Consider the following 17,739-nt stretch of genomic DNA (forward strand, 5'->3'; position numbering starts at 1 on the left):
CTGCCAACAACTTCCTCCTAACATCCAGCCTAGACCTGCCCTGGCACAGCTTGAGACTGTGTCCCCTTGTTCTGCTGCTGGTTGCCTGGCAGAAGAGCCCAACCCCCACCTGGCTACAGCCTCCCTTCAGGTAGTTGTAGACAGCAATGAGCTCTGCCCTGAGCCTCCTCTTCTGCAGGCTGCACACCCCCAGCTCCCTCAACCTCTCCTCACAGGGCTGGGTTCCAGGCCCCTCCCCAGCTTCATCGCCCTTGACACCTTCCAGCACCCCAGCATCTCTCTTGAATTGATTATATGAAAGCCCAAACCCCTCAGCACCTCCCGTTGTGCACAGTGCCCTTTCCCCCGCCGCAGCCCCCTGCTCCCCTCGCTCTCCCCCGCCCCGCTCTCCATGGCCGCTCTCTATGGTCGCTCTCTATGGTTCGTGTGGCCTCGCGGCGAGCTGTGACGTCATGGCGCCGCTGCCGCTGTCACCGCGCGCGTCGCTAGCGGGAGCGTCGTCACTTCCGGCCCGAGGCGGAGCGGCCCTGCGCGGCGGCCGCGGGCAGCGGAGCGGAGGCCTCTGCCGCCATGTCGACGTCGCTGGGCTCCAACACGTACAACCGGCAGAACTGGGAGGACGCGGTGAGCTCGGGCCGGGCGGGCCCTGTGCTGCGCATGGCGGAGCGGGGAGCAAGCTCGCAGGGCGGAGGGTGCGCGGGGAGGTGGCCCTGGCGGCAGCGTCGGGACCTCCTGGGAAGCTGCGCCCCTGCAGTCCTTAGGGCAGGGAAGGGCCTGCCGCGGCTACCCGGGCCCTCCGTGTGGCTGGAAAAGAGAGGATGCTGCGCTGAGTAGCCCCCCGCCGCGTCGTCTCCCTGCCTGGCCTTAGAGTGTCTGGTAGCTGGGAAGGGCTCCCGGCAACTAGAGAGGTCTCCTGGTAGCTGGGCCCAGCTCCTGCCTGTGAGCGCCTTGCTTGGAGCTGAGGCCTTTCCTCGGTGGGCCCAGTGCAAACAGTAGATGGCGAGAGAGAATGTACTGAGGGATGTCATCTGCTGCAGTCCGATTGCCGAAGAGTTGAGATCTGCAGAATAGGCGTTGTGTTTGTTTGTTCCATGTGTCACTTCAGACTGGAATAGCTCATGGCACTTTCATAGGGTGAGCTTTGGGTCCTGGTTTGCATCTCTCCTGGTCTCTTTTTGAATGAGTCTTTTTGTGTCCTTCGAACATTAGTTTAGCTCAGTAATGTCAGTTCAGAGTGTGATTCAGATGCTTCAGATTGCTGATGTTCTCTCTTTTTGACTCAATTCAGGACTTCCCTATTCTGTGCCAGACATGCCTTGGAGAGAACCCATATATTCGAATGGTATGTGCCTGTTGGACCGTCAGACCTTTCTCAGGGCTGGCCCTAGAACTGTTTGGTTTCAGGGGTTAAAATAAACCTGACTGCAGGAGGGGATGCTGAGGTGGACATGAACTCTTAAATTACTTGGTTCTGCACAACAGGATTTGATTCCAGCCATCATTGGTAGGTGATACTGTGGTGTTAGGTGTGTGTTTTGAGAACAGATCAGTCCAAAAGGAGAACAAAATGATGATAACTTCTTTTCAGGCACTCATTTAACATCAGTTTTGCTTTAAAGTAACTCACAGCATTCCATTTAATTCTCACCATGCACCATGCATGGGGTAGGACTTTAAATAGTCTATTATTAAGGAGTGCTTCTAAACCAAAACCAAAAGTTTAAGGATTCTTTTGGTCCCCCTGACCTTGCCAGTACCTAAGCCCAAAACCCAGGGCTGGGTGAGTCTAAATGCAGCACAATTAGGTAAATCCCACTGTGATTTGCTGAGTATTCTACGTTGAACTGATGATGATATTTCCAATTTTCTTTGACTGTTTTTCATTTGTGTTTCAGACCAAAGAGAAATATGGGAAAGAATGCAAGGTAGGTTGCTGTCTTTTGAAGAAAAAAAGGTCTACATTGGCATGCATCTAGGAAAAAATGCCCTTTAATGTTGAAAAGCCTGTCAGCTCCAGGAAAGTATGTATCTGGGTTAACAAATGTTTATGCAGCTACATAGATTTTTAGGTCACCCTTGAGCTTGGAAATGTAGTATCACAGAATTAACTGGGTTGGAAAAGATCTTTGAGATCACTAAGCACTAAGGTGGTCTTCACCTTATAGTTGTGTTTATCACCTTATAGTTGTGTTTATTATATGAGTCCACAGGAGGTCACAAAGATTCTCAGAGGGCTGCAGCAGCTCTGCTGTGAGGACAGGCTGAGAGAGTTGGGGCTGTGCAGCCTGGAGAAGAGAAGGCTTCGAGGAGATCTTGGAGTGGCCTTCCAGGATCTGAAGGGGACTGTAGGAGGGCTGGGGAAGGACTATTGATGAGGTCTTGTAATGACAGGATGAGGAGGAGTGGGTTTGAACTGGCAGAGGGGAGATTCAAACTGGATGTTAGGAAGAAGTCTTTTCCATTGAGGGTGGTGAGACACTGGCACAGGTTGCCCAGGGAGGTTGTGGATCACAGAATCACTGATCACTTTGATCACATTCAGTAATTCTGTGATCCACAACCTCCCTGGAGGTGTCCAAGGCCAGGTTGGATGAGGCCTTGAGCAACCCATTCTAGTGGGAGGTGTCCCTGCCTATGTCGGGAGGGTGGAACTGGATGATCTTTGAGGTCCCATCCAACTTAAACCGTTCTATGATTTGAAGAGGTTAGACCTGTTTGGACTTCAAGTTTCCTTGCAAGAACCAGAATGGTAGCTCCACTAGTGTGTGGCAGTGGTACCAGTGTCAGGGTGGTGTTTTCCAGATCTGTGCCAGGCCTTTCACCGTGTTCCGCTGGTGCCCCGGGGTCCGCATGCGCTTCAAGAAGACAGAAGTGTGCCAGACCTGCAGCAAGCTGAAGAATGTCTGTCAGACCTGTCTGCTTGACCTGGAATATGGTGTGTACCAAAAGATGGGAATTCAGTAAAGAAGCTGATCTGCTTGCCTCTGCAGTGGAAGTTGGTGGAATGTCTTTTCCTGCGTGGATGTGCTTGGCATGGTTGTCTCTGGGCTGTCTTTTAGAAGAACAGATCTTGATGGTCACACTTCTCCTGAGCTTCAGGTTCAGGACAGTGTGGTGTAGCAGAGCAGTAGAGTAGTTAACTCTGGCTAATGCAATAACTGTTTCTGCTCTTTCAGCTTGGGCTTCCTACAGGTTTGTTAGTTTTTTGTCTCCTTTTTGATTCATTTTAGGTTTGCCTATTCAAGTCCGGGATGCAGGACTCTCCCTTAAGGATGAGATGCCTAAGTCTGATGTCAATAAAGAGTACTACACCCAGAACATGGAACGAGAGGTGAGAACAGTCTTGTTGTCCAGGTGTGGCTGCAGAGTGGGGAGGAATGACCCAGCTTATCTTAAGAGGCAAGAAGGCCAAAGCCATTCTGGAGTGTATCAGAAGATCTGTGGTTAATAGGTCAAGAGAGGTTAACCTCCCCCTCTATTCTGCCCTGGTGAGGCTGCATCTGGAATATTGTGTCCATTTTTAGGCTCCTCAGTTCAAGAAGGGCTTCAGGGAACTGCTTGAAAGAATCCAGCACAGAGCCACAAAGATGCTGAAGGAAGTGGAGGAGCATCTTTATGAGCAAAGGCTGAGGGACTGGGACTCTTTAGCTTGGAGAGGAGGAAACTGAGAGGTGACCTCATTCATGTTTGTAAACATGTGCAGGGTGAGTGCCAGGAGGCTGGAGCCAGGCTCTGCTGGGTGATGCCCAGCGACAGGACAAGGGACAGTGGTGGAAGCTGAGGCATAGGAAGTTTCATAGAAATATGTGGAGGATTTTTTTCCCTATAAGGGTGACACAGCCCTGGAACAGGCTGCCCAGGGGGGTTGTGAAGTCTTCCTCTTGGAGATACTCAAAACCTTCCTGGATGTGTTCCTGTGTGAGCTCATATAGGTGACCGTGCTCTGGCAGAGGGTTGGACTGGATGAGCTTTTGAGGTCCCTTCCAGCCCCTGACATTCTGTGATTCTGTGTAAAATCTTCTGCTAGCTTTGGTTCTGTGCACTAGTTTTCAGTGGTGATGCTTACATCATTCTTTATGTTTCAACTACTGCTTAGATATCCAACTCTGATGGCACCAGACCAGTTGGGGCACTAGGAAAAGCTACTTCTACCAGTGACATGCTGCTGAAGCTGGCTCGGACCACTCCTTACTATAAACGTAACCGTCCTCACATCTGTTCCTTCTGGGTGAAAGGAGAGTGCAAGAGAGGAGAAGAGTGTCCCTACAGGTACAGACATAGCTTAGTTCATCTGCTCACCACACTCAGAGACAGCTTCCCTCGGGGTTTGAGAGGCAGAAAATGCTGCAGTGTACAGGGGACACAGCCCTGTGGCAGAGGTCAGTGTGGCAGTGCTGATGAATGCATCTTTGTTGGGGCAGATTCTTCTGTGATGGATCCACTGTGTGGTTCTGGAGTTGTTTTGCTGAAGCAGTGGCTGCAGCTCTTCTCTTGCATAGTTCATTTTTACCCTTTGTGGCCTCAGTTCTCTCAGTCAGAGATCTTTGTGTTTGAACAAGAGGCCTTTGAAATCCAGCTCTTGTAATTTGTAGTGCCGAGTGCTGAGCTGTCAGAAGTGCCATTCATTCAGACTTGAGGCAGTCCTGGCTGCAATTTAAATTCTCCAGGCTTTTTGTCCCATTTTGGCATGTTTGTGTGAGCAGGATTAGGCACATAAGTGACCAGAGGCAGAAGACAGTGTCACTTAACCATCTGCAGTTGTGACTGATGGCATGAAACACTTTGTTTGCTGCACTTCAGACACGAGAAACCTACGGACCCTGATGATCCTCTGGCTGATCAGAACATCAAAGATCGTTACTATGGCATCAATGATCCTGTGGCTGATAAGCTTCTGAAAAGAGCATCAACCATGCCTCGCCTAGACCCCCCTGATGACAAGACTATCACCACACTCTACGTTGGAGGGCTGGGGGATACCATCACTGAGTCAGATCTCAGGTGGGTTGGTGAATTTGTGTTGGCCCTGCTTTTGTCTTTCACTCTGTGATCTCTGCTCATCTTCAAGTGAGGAAATCTCTCTTGCAAGGGAAGAAAGATGTAAATCTGCCTTTTGGTTTTCTTAATGGGGAACAGGTTGGTGGGCAAGTGCAGAGGAGTGCCAGCTTGTTAGAGAACAGATAAACAGGCACATTTCAAAGGCTTTGATTAAAATGCCTCTTTTTAAAGATGAGCTATCTTCCTGAGCTGTTCAGGATACTGTTAGGGCCACGAAAATGATCAGGGGGTTGGAACACCTCTGCTGCCAAGACAGGCTGAGGGAGTTGGGTTGTTCAGTCTGGAAAAGAGGGGCCTCCAGGGAAGCTTAGTAACAATCTTCCAGTACTTGAAGGGAGCCAGCAAGAAGGCTGCAGAGGGACTGTTTACAAGGGCCTGCAGTGACAGGACAAGGGGCAGTGACTTCAAACTACAGAAGAGCAGATTTAAATTGGATGTTAGGAACAAGTTCTTTACCAGGAGGGTGGTGGAACACTGAAACAGATTGCTCAGGGAGGTGTTTGAGGCCCCATCCCTGGAGACAGAATCAGAGAATGGTTTAGGTTGGAAGAGACTTCAAAGGTCATCCAGTTCCAACCTCCTGCCATAGGCAGGGACTTCTCCCACTGGAAATACCCAAGGTGAGGCTCATCAGGACTCTGAGCAGCCTGATCTAGCTGAGGATGTCCGTGCTGACTGCAGAGGGGGTTGGACTGGATGAGCTTTGGTGGTGCCTTCCAACCCAGACCCTTCTATGAGTGTATGGAACAGGTCATCTTGAGTGCCCTCACAAAGCACCTACAGGATGGCCAAGGGTTCAGGCCCAGCCAGCATGGGTTTAGGAAGGGCAGGTCCTGCCTGACCAACGTGAGCTCCTTTTAAGATCAGGTTACCTGCCTGCTGAACTTAGGGCAGGCTGTGGATGTAGTCTACCTGGACTTCAGCGAAGCCTTTGACACCATCTGCCACAACAAGCTCCTGGCACAGCTGGCAGCTCGTGGCTTGGACAGATTCACTCTGTGCTGGATCAAGAACTGGCTGGAGGGCTGGGCCCAGAGGGTGGTGGTGAATGGTGCCACATCCAGTTGGCAGCTGCCACTAGTGGCGTGCCCCAGGGATCAGTGCTGGGCCCAGTCCTGTTCAGTATCTTTACTGATGATCTGGATGAGGGGACTGAGTCCAGCAGCAGTGAGTTTGCAGATGACACCAAGCTAGGAGCAGGTGTTGATCTGTTGGAGGGTAGAGCCCTGCAGAGGGACCTGGACAGGCTGGATGGCTGGACAGAGCCCAATGGGATGAGATTTAACATGGCCAAGTGCAGTGTTCTACACTTTGACTGCAACAACCCCAAGCAGCACTACAGGCTGGGGCCAGAGTGACTGGAGAGCAGCCAGAAAGAAAGGGACCTGGGGGTACTGACAGATAATAGCTGAACACGAGCCAGCAGTGTGCCCAGATGTTTTCAGCGTAATGTTTGTATTCCCCCTGCCCAGAAATCACTTCTACCAGTTTGGGGAGATCCGGACCATCACGGTGGTGCAGAGGCAGCAGTGTGCCTTCATCCAGTTCGCCACGCGGCAGGCGGCGGAGGTGGCTGCTGAGAAGTCCTTCAACAAGCTCATTGTCAACGGCCGCAGGCTCAACGTCAAGTGGGGAAGGTGAGTGCAGGAAGAGGATGCCTTGAGGCTGCTCTCCTGAGGTTCTCCTCTCAGTTCATGCAGCCTCGGTGCGCAGGGTTGGGTGTTAGGCAGGAGTAGGTACTGATGTGGTAAAGTGTTTAGGGTGGTTTTACACGCTGGTTTGCTTTGAGCAGTGGGATCTTGTAATGACTGGATGAGGAGTTTAAACTGGCAGAGGGGAGGTTTAAGCTAGATGTTAGGAAGAAGTTCTTTACAAGTGAGGGTGGTGAGACACTGGCACAGGTTGCCCAGGGAGGTTGTGGATTACAGAATCACTGAATGTCACCAAAGATGGCATTTGGTGATTCTGTGCTCCACAACCTCCCTGGAGGTGTTCAAGGTCAGGTTGGATGAGGCCTCAAGCAACCTGTTCTAGTGGGAGGTGTCCCTGCCTATGGCAGGGAGTTGGAATTGGATGAGCTTTGAGGTCCCTTCCAACCTAAACCATTCCATGATTCTATGAACACATCCCCTCTGTAGCTGGACCTGCCGACACCGAGCCTGGAGAAAAGAAGGCTTCAAGGAGACCTTGGAGTGGCCTTCCAGTATCTGAAGGGGGCTATAGGAAGGCTGGGGAGGGACTATTGACAAAGTCTTGTAATGACAGGATGAGGAGTAATGGGTTTAAACTGGCAGAGGGGAGATTTGAACTGGGTGTTAGGAAGAAGTTCTTTGCAGTGAGGGTGGTGAGACACTGGCACAGGTTGCCCAGGGAGGTTGTGGAGCACAGAATCACTGAATGTGTTCAAAGATTCTGTGCTCCACAACCTCCCTGGAGGTGTTCAAGGCAAGGCCAGGTTGGATGAAGCCTTGAGCGACCTGTTCTAGTGGGAAGTGCCCCTGCCTATGGCAGGGAGTTGGAACTGGATGATCTCTGAGCTCCCTTCCAACTTAAACCATTCTGTGATCTGAGTTGGATATGACACAGACTGTGTAAAGAGTCATGAATTTTCATTTCTAACCCATCTTCTGTAATCCCCTTTTGCACACTTTATGCCAGCTGTGTCTGATGTTCTGTGAGGCTTTTTTCTCTTTGACCTGAAGCAGTGGCTCTGGACTAGATAAAGTGAAATTGTTGTGCTGTGAATGTCTACATAGCCTGCATTATCTCGTCTGATTCTCAAGCATCTGTCTGGTTTTCAGGTCCCAAGCAGCAAGAGGAAAAGAAAAGGACAAGGAAGGGACTACAGAATCAGGGATAAAGCTGGAGCCAGTTCCAGGACTTCCTGGAGGTAAGGGAGTTGTTTTCACCTGTCACATACTTCATGCTGACCAGCTTCCAGGAGAAAGGCTGGTGTTAAACCTCAGAGCAGTGACAGCTGTCAGGAGGGTGGAGGCAGAGCAGTCACTTCCAGAAGGTTTGCAGCAAAGCCAGCTGGAATGGGAGGCAGGCTGTGTCTAGAAGCAGACTCTTGATGAGAAGAAAGCTCTTTATGTGATGAGTGAAGGCTGAGTTAGCTACTTAGGTCTGAGATTACTGGCACCTCACGCTTTGCAAAGCTTGGTTGATGAGTGTTGTGTGATGGACAGAGCAAAACTGGGTTTGGATGAATTAAAATCTGACAGTTCTGGAGTTTCATTGCAGTCCTGCTTCTCACTTTTGGTTCATTTGTGCAGTAGTGGCAGCACTTTGTCTTTGTGGAAGGAGGGCAAATACCTCTGCATACCTTGATGGAGAGATTTTCCATAACCACCGTGTGCTTTTCCTGCAGCTCTCCCACCTCCTCCTGCTGCAGAAGAGGAGGCTTCTGCAAATTACTTCAATCTACCTCCGAATGGCCCTCCTGCCGTGGTTAACATTGCCTTGCCACCTCCTCCTGGCATTGCTCCACCACCACCTCCAGGTATTTGTGGTTCCCCTTCAGCTGGGGGTGTCTTAGGATGATGTAGTCCTCCCTTGACTGTCCTGTAGGGCTGACAAATGCCCTGAGTTGATTTTTCTCATCCCTGATGGTACAGATCCAAGCTGAGCTGTCAGCACAGTTCTGCAGGGCTGTCTGTTGTGCTGTGTGTTCACTTGCAAATCCTCAGGCGTGTCAGAGGTCCCTGATACTGAGATTCACTTGGTGCTTTTGCTGGCTATGGAAGTGCTGCTGGTTGAGCCTTTGGCTGTGTCTATTATATCCACCCAGAGACTTTTTTCTTAGAGGATGACAGACATCTTGTGGGTGTTTAGCTTCTCTCCCCCATTGGGCAGAAAGCAGTTAGATTGGCCTTACAGACAACTATCCAGCCTCCACACCAGCTCCTTAGTCTGGAGAAAAGAGGGCTCCAGGGAGATCTTGTAGAAGCCTTCCAGTACCTGAAGGGGGCCTAGGAGAAAGCTGGGAAATTACTTCATGAGGGCTTGTTGTGACAGGATGAGAGGGAATGGAGTGAAGCAAGGAAGGCAGATTTAGACTGGATGTTACTAAGTGTGGGTGGTGAGACACTGGAACAGGTTGCCCAAGGAGGTTGTGGATGTTTCTAACCTGAAGGTGTTCAAGGCAAGGATAGATGAGTCCTTGAGCAAGCTGGTCCAGTGGGAGGTGTCCCTGCAATGGGGTTGGAACTAGGTGGTCTGTAAGGAACTGGATGGTCTGCAAGGGGGTTGGAACTAGGTGGTCTGTAAGGAACTGGATGGTCTGCAGGGGGGTTGGAACTAGGTGGTCTGTAAGGAGCTAGATGGTTTGCAAGGGGGGTTGGAACTAGGTGGTCTTTAAGGAGCTGGATGGTCTGCAGGGGGGTTGGAACTAGGTGGTCTGTAAGGTCCCTTCCAACCCAACCCATTCTGTGGTTGTGTGTTGGGTAAGGGTTGCTTCCAGCTGTGCTGGAAAGCAGGGAAGGAGTTTGGGGCACTTGAAGAACCCCAGGAGCTGTACACAGTTGTGAGCCAGCTCTTCTCTGTGGATAAGGTTTGAGCTGCACTGATGGTTGTGTTGCACTGTCTGAAGCTGCCACCTTTGCTCCTGCAGGTTTCGGGCCGCACATGTTCCACGCCATGGGGCCCCCTCCTCCCTTCATGAGAGCCCCAGGGCCCATCCACTACCCCTCTCAAGATCCCCAGCGGATGGGTGCCCACGCAGGGAAGCACAGCAGCCCCTAGCACCTCCTGTCTCCTCCTCCTCCTCCTCCTGAAAGTAAATGTTATTTTCTAGTTGCCACGGTAGCAGCATATGTTGAGCTAGAGAAGCCTTACTCCTCCCTGCTTGCAGAGGCTGGGCCAGCCCAGCTCTGTGTCTCCACTGGCTGATCCTGTAGTAGTGGATACATCCCAGATCTTTTGTTTAGAGTTGGGTTTGGGGGGTAGGGGGCAGATAGAAGGGCTGGGGCAGGGGGGGAATTGTGGATTGTGTACCAGGATTACAGAGCTGTCCCTGTATCCTGTTTGCACACTTTTGAAATAAACTATTGGAGAAAAAAACAAACAAACCCAAAAGCCCTTTTCAAGCCCATTTCATACCCTCAGTCTGAACACCACTGACAGGGCTCTGGGCAACCTGATCTAGTTGAGGGTGTCCCTGCTTACTGCAGAGGGGGTTGGATAAATGACCCTTAGAGGTCTCTTCCAACCCAAACCATTCTGTGGTTCTGTGATTGCTTAAATGTTTCCAGAGACTGTCAGGTAACTGCTGGCTTTTTATTCTCGTGAAGTTCTAAATCAAGACTGAATCAGAGCTAGAAAAACACCTCGGCAGATGTGCCAATCCCATGGCTTTGCCTTACTCTAGCCACAGAATTGTCTTTCCTCTTTTTTTCCTCACTTCTTCCTTTAAAAGAAACCTACAGAAGCTTTTTGGATGCTTTCACTTGTAATCCTGCATGTCCTGAGCAAGATAAGTGTTAGGAGAGGTAGTGCAGGTGTGGCATTGAGAGACAGGTCAGCAGTTGCCTGTTGTAGCAGTGCCCATGAGGATGCAGGGGGGAGGACATGGGACAGCTGCCAGCTTGTCTAGGGTGTATTTGGACCATGACTAGGACTTCAGAGGCCTGTGCATACAGGGGTGGATCCCATTTCATCCTGCTTAGGTAAGACATGAAACCTGGGTAAGACATGAAACTCTGTGCTCCATCTGTAGTGTTTGCCCTGGCACCTGCTGTTGGGCAAGGTGGTGTGTTCATGTGGCTGGAGGACTTTAACTTTATCTGTGTCAGCTCCTTTCATGCAGTGGATCTGTGAATATCATTCTGTAAAGCAAAACATGATGGGGACCTGTTCTGAAGCTTCTTTTGCTTGTGTTAAAAAAAACAAACCACATTAAAATGTCTTGACTTTTTCAACACTTTGCTTAGACCCTGCTACTTCCTGGAGCACAGCAACCAAGGACTTGGATTTTATTGGGCTGCTGCCAAAGCCAAGGTGACTTTAGGCAAAGACAGCAAGTTCACTTTTATGTGCTAACCTGTGCCATGCCACAGGCACTGCTGGCCCTGCCAGACTACTGGAGGTAGCACAGCACCCATAGCACCAGGGTATGCCTGACAGGCTGTCTTTGGAGAAAGAGCTGCTGTTGGTTTAGCTTTTGTTGGGTAAGAGCCATGCTGGAGGGTGGGCAGAAGCCTACTGGTGCATGGAGGGAGGGCTGCAGCATTTGCCACTGTTCTGGCTCCCCCTTGGAGCCTGAGAGTGTTGTGCAGACCAATCTCAAATGAACACAGACTTTGCATGGTTGCAATTTATTGTTTCCAGCCAGGCCACAGGAGTGCACAAGTTCTGACAGACAAAGAGGGGAGAGATGGGTTTGGAACAGGGCAGCACTCATAAAGTTCTAACATTTAAGGAGGAACAGATTTGTTTCCATTTCCTTTTCTCTTAAGTCAGTGGGAAGAGAGCAATGGAAGGTCCCTGCCTCAGTGGTGTGACAGCAGAATCTCGGTGTGAGCTTTGCTCTGTGCATGCCTGCACACCATCACAAAGTCACTTCACAAGCCAGGCTACCCTTAACTGCCTTTTTACCACACAATTTACTTCCCCAGTTTAAGCACAGCACTGGAAAAACAAACTTTTCTCCTAACACTCCTGCTTTTGCAAGATTAAATGAGGGTGATGTTAAGAATCTGACAAAAGCCTTTGCAGAAAGCCTGGGTGAAGCTGGAGTTTTGCTAGCAGTTAGCAGATGTTCTGGTGCCTGTCCTACAGCCTGCTGTTAGCTGTGTCCCTCTGTGTCACTGCTGGCAGCGTTGGTGCAGTTGAATCCTCACTAGCGGAGGAGCAGCCTGGGCTTGCTCTGGAGTCATGGCTGCACTGCTGCTCCTTTCTGCTGATGCTGAGGCTACCAGAGTTCCCAGACTGCAGCAGGTCTGAGCAGGGCCTGGTCCTTGCTGACCAGCTGGCTGAAGCAGCCTAACATAAGTCAGTCCCAGGGCTGAGGTGCTTTAGCAAGGCATGCAGGAGCAGCAGGAAAGAGATGTGGCAGCTGCCAACTGCCTGTAGCTTATGGAAAACGAGACACAAGTTTCCAACTCCCAGCATTCCTCTGTATCCTGGTTGTGCTACACTGGTAAACAGGCAGGTTCCCAGTTCCTTCTCTGGTTTTGTTGTCCAGCCAAGCTCAAGTTAACTGCTTTGAACATGCCAGTGCCCTCAGTACTTGTTTTGTGGCTGCTCTTCAATTATCACCTCCTCCCGCTGCCCGGACCGGAATGACAGATGCAGAGTTGTCCTGAAGATGGAATTTCTCTGCAGAGACACCAGCTGTCGGAGCAGGGCTTATGTGTCAGCAAAGAAGCAGCAGGAGACCTCGGTGTGTTGCAGCTGGTGGTGCTGCCATTTTCCATGAGACAGAGAAGAGAACAGGCTGGGTGGAGCTTACAGGGATCTGCTCGTGTTAACAGCGAGAACCTGGCTGGACAGCTTAGCACTAAGTGCCCTTGGGACAACTGCTGGTATGAGGGGAGTTCAAAATGGTCCCAGACTTGAGCTTGTTCAAATCCCATTGAAGAGAATGATGACTTGAGACCACCAGCTTAGCTTTCATGAAGAACACTTCCTCCCCTCTCCCCTCCCATGCACAGCGTGTTGGAGTCTAGCAAGAGAAGCAGCTGCCGGGGCAGGGAGCCTGAGCGCTACAGCTCCTCGCTCTCCGGCAGGATCCGCACCCAGCCCTGTGCCACTCTGTTGAAGTTGGGTCTGTGGGAAATCACCTCCAGAGCACTCAGGTTATCCAGCTCCAGGGCAGGCATGGAGAACAGGTCACTGACCAGTGCGCTGTCGAAGGGGGCAGCAGTCCTGCAGCAGGAGAGGCAGGTTTAGCACAAGGAGAAGTTATGTGTGTGTGTGTTTGTGTGAAGGTGATGGGAAAAAGCCCTGGGTTTACTAACTCTGAGCCCAGCAGCCACCTAGCAATGCCTGTAGGAAATTACAACCCTCTTTGTCCTCACCAGGATGCCATCAGGGCCTCGGCAAGCCCAGTGAGGTTCTTGAACAGAGCAGCTCTTGACTGAAGCTCTGGCAAGCCTGCAGAGTTTGGGTTCAGTGCCTGAGCGTCAGTGGCTGTGCAGGGGAGACAGGGAGTGTTCCCCTTCTCATAACCTGTTCTGATGGGCTTTGCCCACAGCAGCACGGATGTGCTGGGCATGAAGAGGGTTAGACTGAGAGAGCAGGTGGTGGTGACAAACTTCCTGGTCTTTAGAAAGTGACTTGCCCATGGCTAATGTGTTCTGCAGAGGGCTGGAGCTGATGGTGCTGCCTGCTGATGGCTCCAGCACATGTGCAGGCAAAAGTCTTTCAGCTCTGGCTCCAGTCAGCCTTTTGGGACAGCTTCTCTGGAACTATTACTAACAAGAGGAGCAGTGTAGGGGCAAGAGCTGTCATCTCTTCCTGGGGAAATGTGGAAAGGGACTGGAAAAGAAGAGTGCCAGCCCCTGAAAAGCCAAGAATGTTGGGTTTGGAGCAGCGTGTGGGGGCCGAGCTCTCAATGAGGCGTAGCTGGGAATGTTCGCGTTGGGAAGCGCTGCTCAAACACGAGAGACGTGGCACAGTTTTGCAACAGGGAGAAATATGGGGGGGAAAGGTGAAGGACAGAGGCTTCTTGTTCCAGAAGCTGTCTCCTTTCTGGGAAAAGAATCCTTTCCAAAGCTGGGATTTGACTCTCTTAAGGCAGCTCACTTGAACATGGTGGTCAAGGCTTTGTACAGCAGCCTGCACATTGATTTGTCCCCAGCTTTAACACAGCTGCTATTGGGATGGTGAACTTGCCCTGTGCTGCATGTGAGCTGTGTTGGGGTTCACCTGGCTTTAGGCAAGACCACTGGCTGTTTGCTAACCAGTTTGTTCCCAAAAGCTTCTTTTTCTGCAGTACTACATGAACTGAGAAGCAATTTAAAAGCCAGCAGCTTGGAAGAACACAGAAAGCCCAGTGAAAAGCAGATTGAGTCTCTGAATCTTCATGCCTCAGTGAAGAATTAGAGGAGGTGGCAAGAGGCTTGGTGCTAAATTAGCATCCATCTGTATTAAATAACAGTTCAGGACTTTAAATAGAAAGGCAGCCTGTGAGAGGGGAGAAGTGGTACAGGGTAGAGCATTATTCAGAAACATGCCCTTGCTTCAGTCCCTGGCCATAAATAAAAACTGAGGCAGGAACATGGCTAAATGGTGGAAGAAAAGAGCCAAGTGTCTGCAGCAGCTCCTTGTTCTCCTGCTGTGGCACCTCCTCAACTCTTACTGCTCCAGGACAGCTCACGATGGCTGAGTAACGGGGAAGGAGACCTTGAGGGAATAGCCTGTGGGTTCTTGTCCCTTCTGTTCACTCTAGTGCTTCCTCTCACTCTCCCAGCCCCACTCCAGTGCAGACCAGAGTGCTCTTACACTTTCACCGGTGTGGGAGGGGTAACACAAGAGTGGGGAGCTCAGAATGCAGCAGCCTTTTGCTGTGCACCTTGCCAGGCCCCGTGGCAAAGCTCCAGGGCTAAGAGAAGAAGAGCAGCAAGGAGATGGTGATAGTAACCTCTCAGCTCTGCTGGTGGTCAGGCTGCCCTCTGCCCTTCTGGATGCCATTCTCATGTGGAGGGGTTGTAGTCCTGTGCAAATCCAACCCTGGCACAGGCTTGGGGAAGCTGCTGTCTGCAGAGGCTCAGCACCATGGCAAATGGGCTGATGGGGAGCAGTGCTTGTCCAGGCAGGGAGTTCTGGTAGGAGCTTGCTTACTGAACTGGACCTGGGCCACCAAGGGTGTTGTGCCTTCATGAAAGAGGCTTTCAGTGAGAAGAGCTAGGACCCTGGTCTGCAGGTGGTGGGCAGTTGTTAATTCTACCTTGGGCTGCTGCTGCTTTACTGCTACCAGCTCTTCATCTTCTGGATCCCCACCTTTCCAGAAAGGCAAATTTCCTCAGTGGTCTCTGCTGCCAACCTTGACCCCAACATAATCCGAAGGTGTGAGGAGGCACAGCAGCTGTGCCTTACTAGAAGCTGCCACAGGGCTTAGAACTTGCCAGGCTGAGCCACCAGAAACTCCCTGGCCTGGAGACGTCAATCTCAAACAGGTGTTTGGAAGGAATCTGGTGACCTCTTAGCACCTTGTGGGAAGATTAACCTTGCACTCCCTCCACTTCCAGCAGATACCTTAAAGAAATGTAGGAGAGAGACTTGGCAGTGCCTGTGGCATTCCTTCACCCAGCCCAGAGCTAAGCCCAGCTGGTAACACCAGCGAGTCCTTCTTTGGACCATGGGCATGAGAATTAGTCCTCCCAAATGTCATCTCTCGGGCTACCCAGTAAGATCAAGCTGCTTAAGGATGCCCAGCCTGGGTGCTGGAGCTGAGAGGAACTCTGGTTTGCTGCTGGAGGAAGGGACCTTTGCAGAGGAGCTCCTGGAGAGTACAAGTAGGGCTTGGCCAAGGTGGACAGTGCCTGCTCCGTGGGCAGCATTACCTGTTGAAGCTCCTGAAGTCCCACGGATAGGGTCTCACGGGTGTCTGGTTCTCGAAGTGCACAGCGTTGGCCATGCCCCCGAGGAGCCCCTGCCACGGGGAGCGGTAGCCCTTGGGGATGGCAGTGACGTTGAACTTCTCCGGGGGGATTTCTCTGAGTGGGCTCGAGTAGCCTGGGGGAGGAGGGGGTGGAGAGATGGCATGGGCTGCTGCGGCCTCAGCTGGGCAGGGACAACATGGTCGGGAGCAGCCCAGCTTTGTGTGGCCACGGAGGCCCTGCTGCTGAGGCAGGACTCTGAGTGTATAGCATAAATATGTGGTAGGTATTTATGTATGTGGGAACCAGGGGGGGTGGGGGGGTGGGGAGGACACCTCAGCAGGCAGCAGCTTGCTGCCCCCAGCCCCACATCACAGAGGTTGCCGGCTCTGGGGTGTAGGAGGCTTTTACCTGGTGCCAGAGCATCAGGGTTGAGGATTTTGCTCATTTGCAAGACTTTCTCTGTCTTCTTGGGCACTTCAGGGGGGCCGCCCTGGGGTGATGCTGCCACATGGAGCTCAGAGTGGAAACTTGGCTGGTCCTCCCCTGCCTGTGGAGGGGAGAGTCAGTGGGCACTGGCAGCTCCTGTGAGCTGGGAGGCTGTTCAGAGCACCTCACAGCTTCCTTCACCTACTCACCGGCCACTCATTTGCTGTTGGGTCACCTTTCCCACTGTGTTGTGAGCCACTTGCTCCTGGCAGCTGCAGGAAGTGAGGAGAGGGGTTAGTGGGTGCAGAGGGAGGCTGGTGCCATCTCTTTGCTCTTCAATGGTTGCTGAAGCTGATGCTTGCCCCATCTCTATGCCCATCCCACCAAACCACCTCTCCTGTCCCTTCATCTTGCCACGATGAGCAGCTGAATGTGACCACTGTGCCCAGAGACCTGGAGCTATGCCAAGAATCGCTTCCTTGCATAGGCTCGGAGAGCCAGGGAAGGGCTGTCCTGCTCGGAGAGGCAGGGCTGTGCCACAGACCCACCTGCTTGTACCCTCTGGGGTGCTCAAAGATGAAGCGCTGCATCCGCCTCTGGCGCTGCTGGAAGAGCTGGGAGCCGCGGTTGTCGTGCAGGGAGAGCTCCTCGATCATCAGGTCCTGTGGGACGCTCATCTTCTTGCCCAGGTCCAAGTGGGGCACTGGGGAGGCCAGGGGAGAACACAGCCATACCTGAGGCTGCTGCAGTGCTGGAGATGCCCATGCCCAGCACAAGGACATCGTGTCCCCCTGACAGGGTCTTTGTCGTGTGGGTGGGCCATGTGCCCACACCAGGAGCTGCACTAAGGACCTTGGTGTGAGCTGTGGTTGGAGAAGAATCTCAGCTCTGGAGGCTCAAGCAGCCTCTCCTGCCCCCCAGGCATGGCCCACTACAGCCTTCAACATGCAAATGCTGCCTCTTGGGGCTGTAGTGCAAAAGGGGACCAAAAACACTGACACAGAGGCTCTGGGGAGTCAGCCCAGTGGCTTCAACCAAAGCAGTCTGGCCCTTAGGCAGGGTGGACAGCACTGCCCCGGGACCAGTGGCATCCCAGACCCCCTTACCATCTTCAGGGCCCGGTTTCATGATGGCCATCACTTGCTGCTGTGCTCCTGGGGCAGCTCTGGGGGAGAGGAACAGATCCTGCCCAGCTGGAAGAGAGAGGTAGCCCTGGGGTAAGGCCAAGCATGAGGACTTGTCAATCCTAGGTGTGCCATGAGCAGAGGCCAGGCTTTGACTGAGCATCTCCTCCAAACAGCATTATCCCTGAAGGCCTCCACTCGCCAGCAGCAACCCTGGGCATCTCCTCCAGACAGCATCACCTCTGAACACCTTCTCTGGTCAGCATCACCCCCAGAGCCACTTTCCATTCCCTTCAACAGGAGTAGGGAAAGGCCCAACGCATGCTACCCCTCAGCCCCTGCTCATTGTCTTTCCTCTGACTTTCTGTAGGGTAGAAAATGCCCCCAGTTCTGTCCTTGCCTGTAGTGAGCCAAGGTCCTCGTGTCCACAGGCCCCTCACAGCAGCACCCGCTGCCCACAGGCTGCCAGGCAAGCCAAGGCTCTGCTGCCCCCCCCAGCCAGCACCTCCGCCTCAACAGAGCTATTTTCAGCTGCTGGCCCCAAGGGTGCAGGGACTGCAACCCTGACCCTGCTGAGGAGCCCTGCA

General features: G+C 52.2%; 2 protein-coding genes across 2 annotated transcripts; one reads left to right on the plus strand and one right to left on the minus strand.

Moving 5' to 3' along the window:
• Positions 1-503: 503 nt before the first annotated feature.
• RBM22 (RNA binding motif protein 22) lies at positions 504-10,976 on the plus strand. The gene is made up of 11 exons (XM_064162048.1): positions 504-624; positions 1,289-1,342; positions 1,896-1,925; positions 2,803-2,935; positions 3,231-3,331; positions 4,097-4,269; positions 4,801-5,001; positions 6,531-6,695; positions 7,860-7,948; positions 8,429-8,560; positions 9,671-10,976. Exons 1-11 carry the CDS (start codon positions 571-573, stop codon positions 9,799-9,801), a joined length of 1,263 nt encoding a protein of 420 aa, XP_064018118.1. The 5' UTR covers positions 504-570; the 3' UTR covers positions 9,802-10,976.
• Positions 10,977-12,418: 1,442 nt separating this feature from the next.
• MYOZ3 (myozenin 3) lies at positions 12,419-17,165 on the minus strand. Its single transcript, XM_064162051.1, has 6 exons — positions 17,136-17,165; positions 16,577-16,741; positions 16,238-16,300; positions 16,011-16,149; positions 15,564-15,735; positions 12,419-12,924 (listed from the first exon to the last, which is right to left on the minus strand). Exons 1-6 carry the CDS (start codon positions 17,163-17,165, stop codon positions 12,762-12,764), a joined length of 732 nt encoding a protein of 243 aa, XP_064018121.1. The 3' UTR covers positions 12,419-12,761.
• Positions 17,166-17,739: the final 574 nt, after the last annotated feature.

This window comes from Pogoniulus pusillus, chromosome 22 (assembly GCF_015220805.1).
Source record: "Pogoniulus pusillus isolate bPogPus1 chromosome 22, bPogPus1.pri, whole genome shotgun sequence".
NCBI classification, from domain to species: Eukaryota; Metazoa; Chordata; class Aves; order Piciformes; family Lybiidae; genus Pogoniulus; species Pogoniulus pusillus.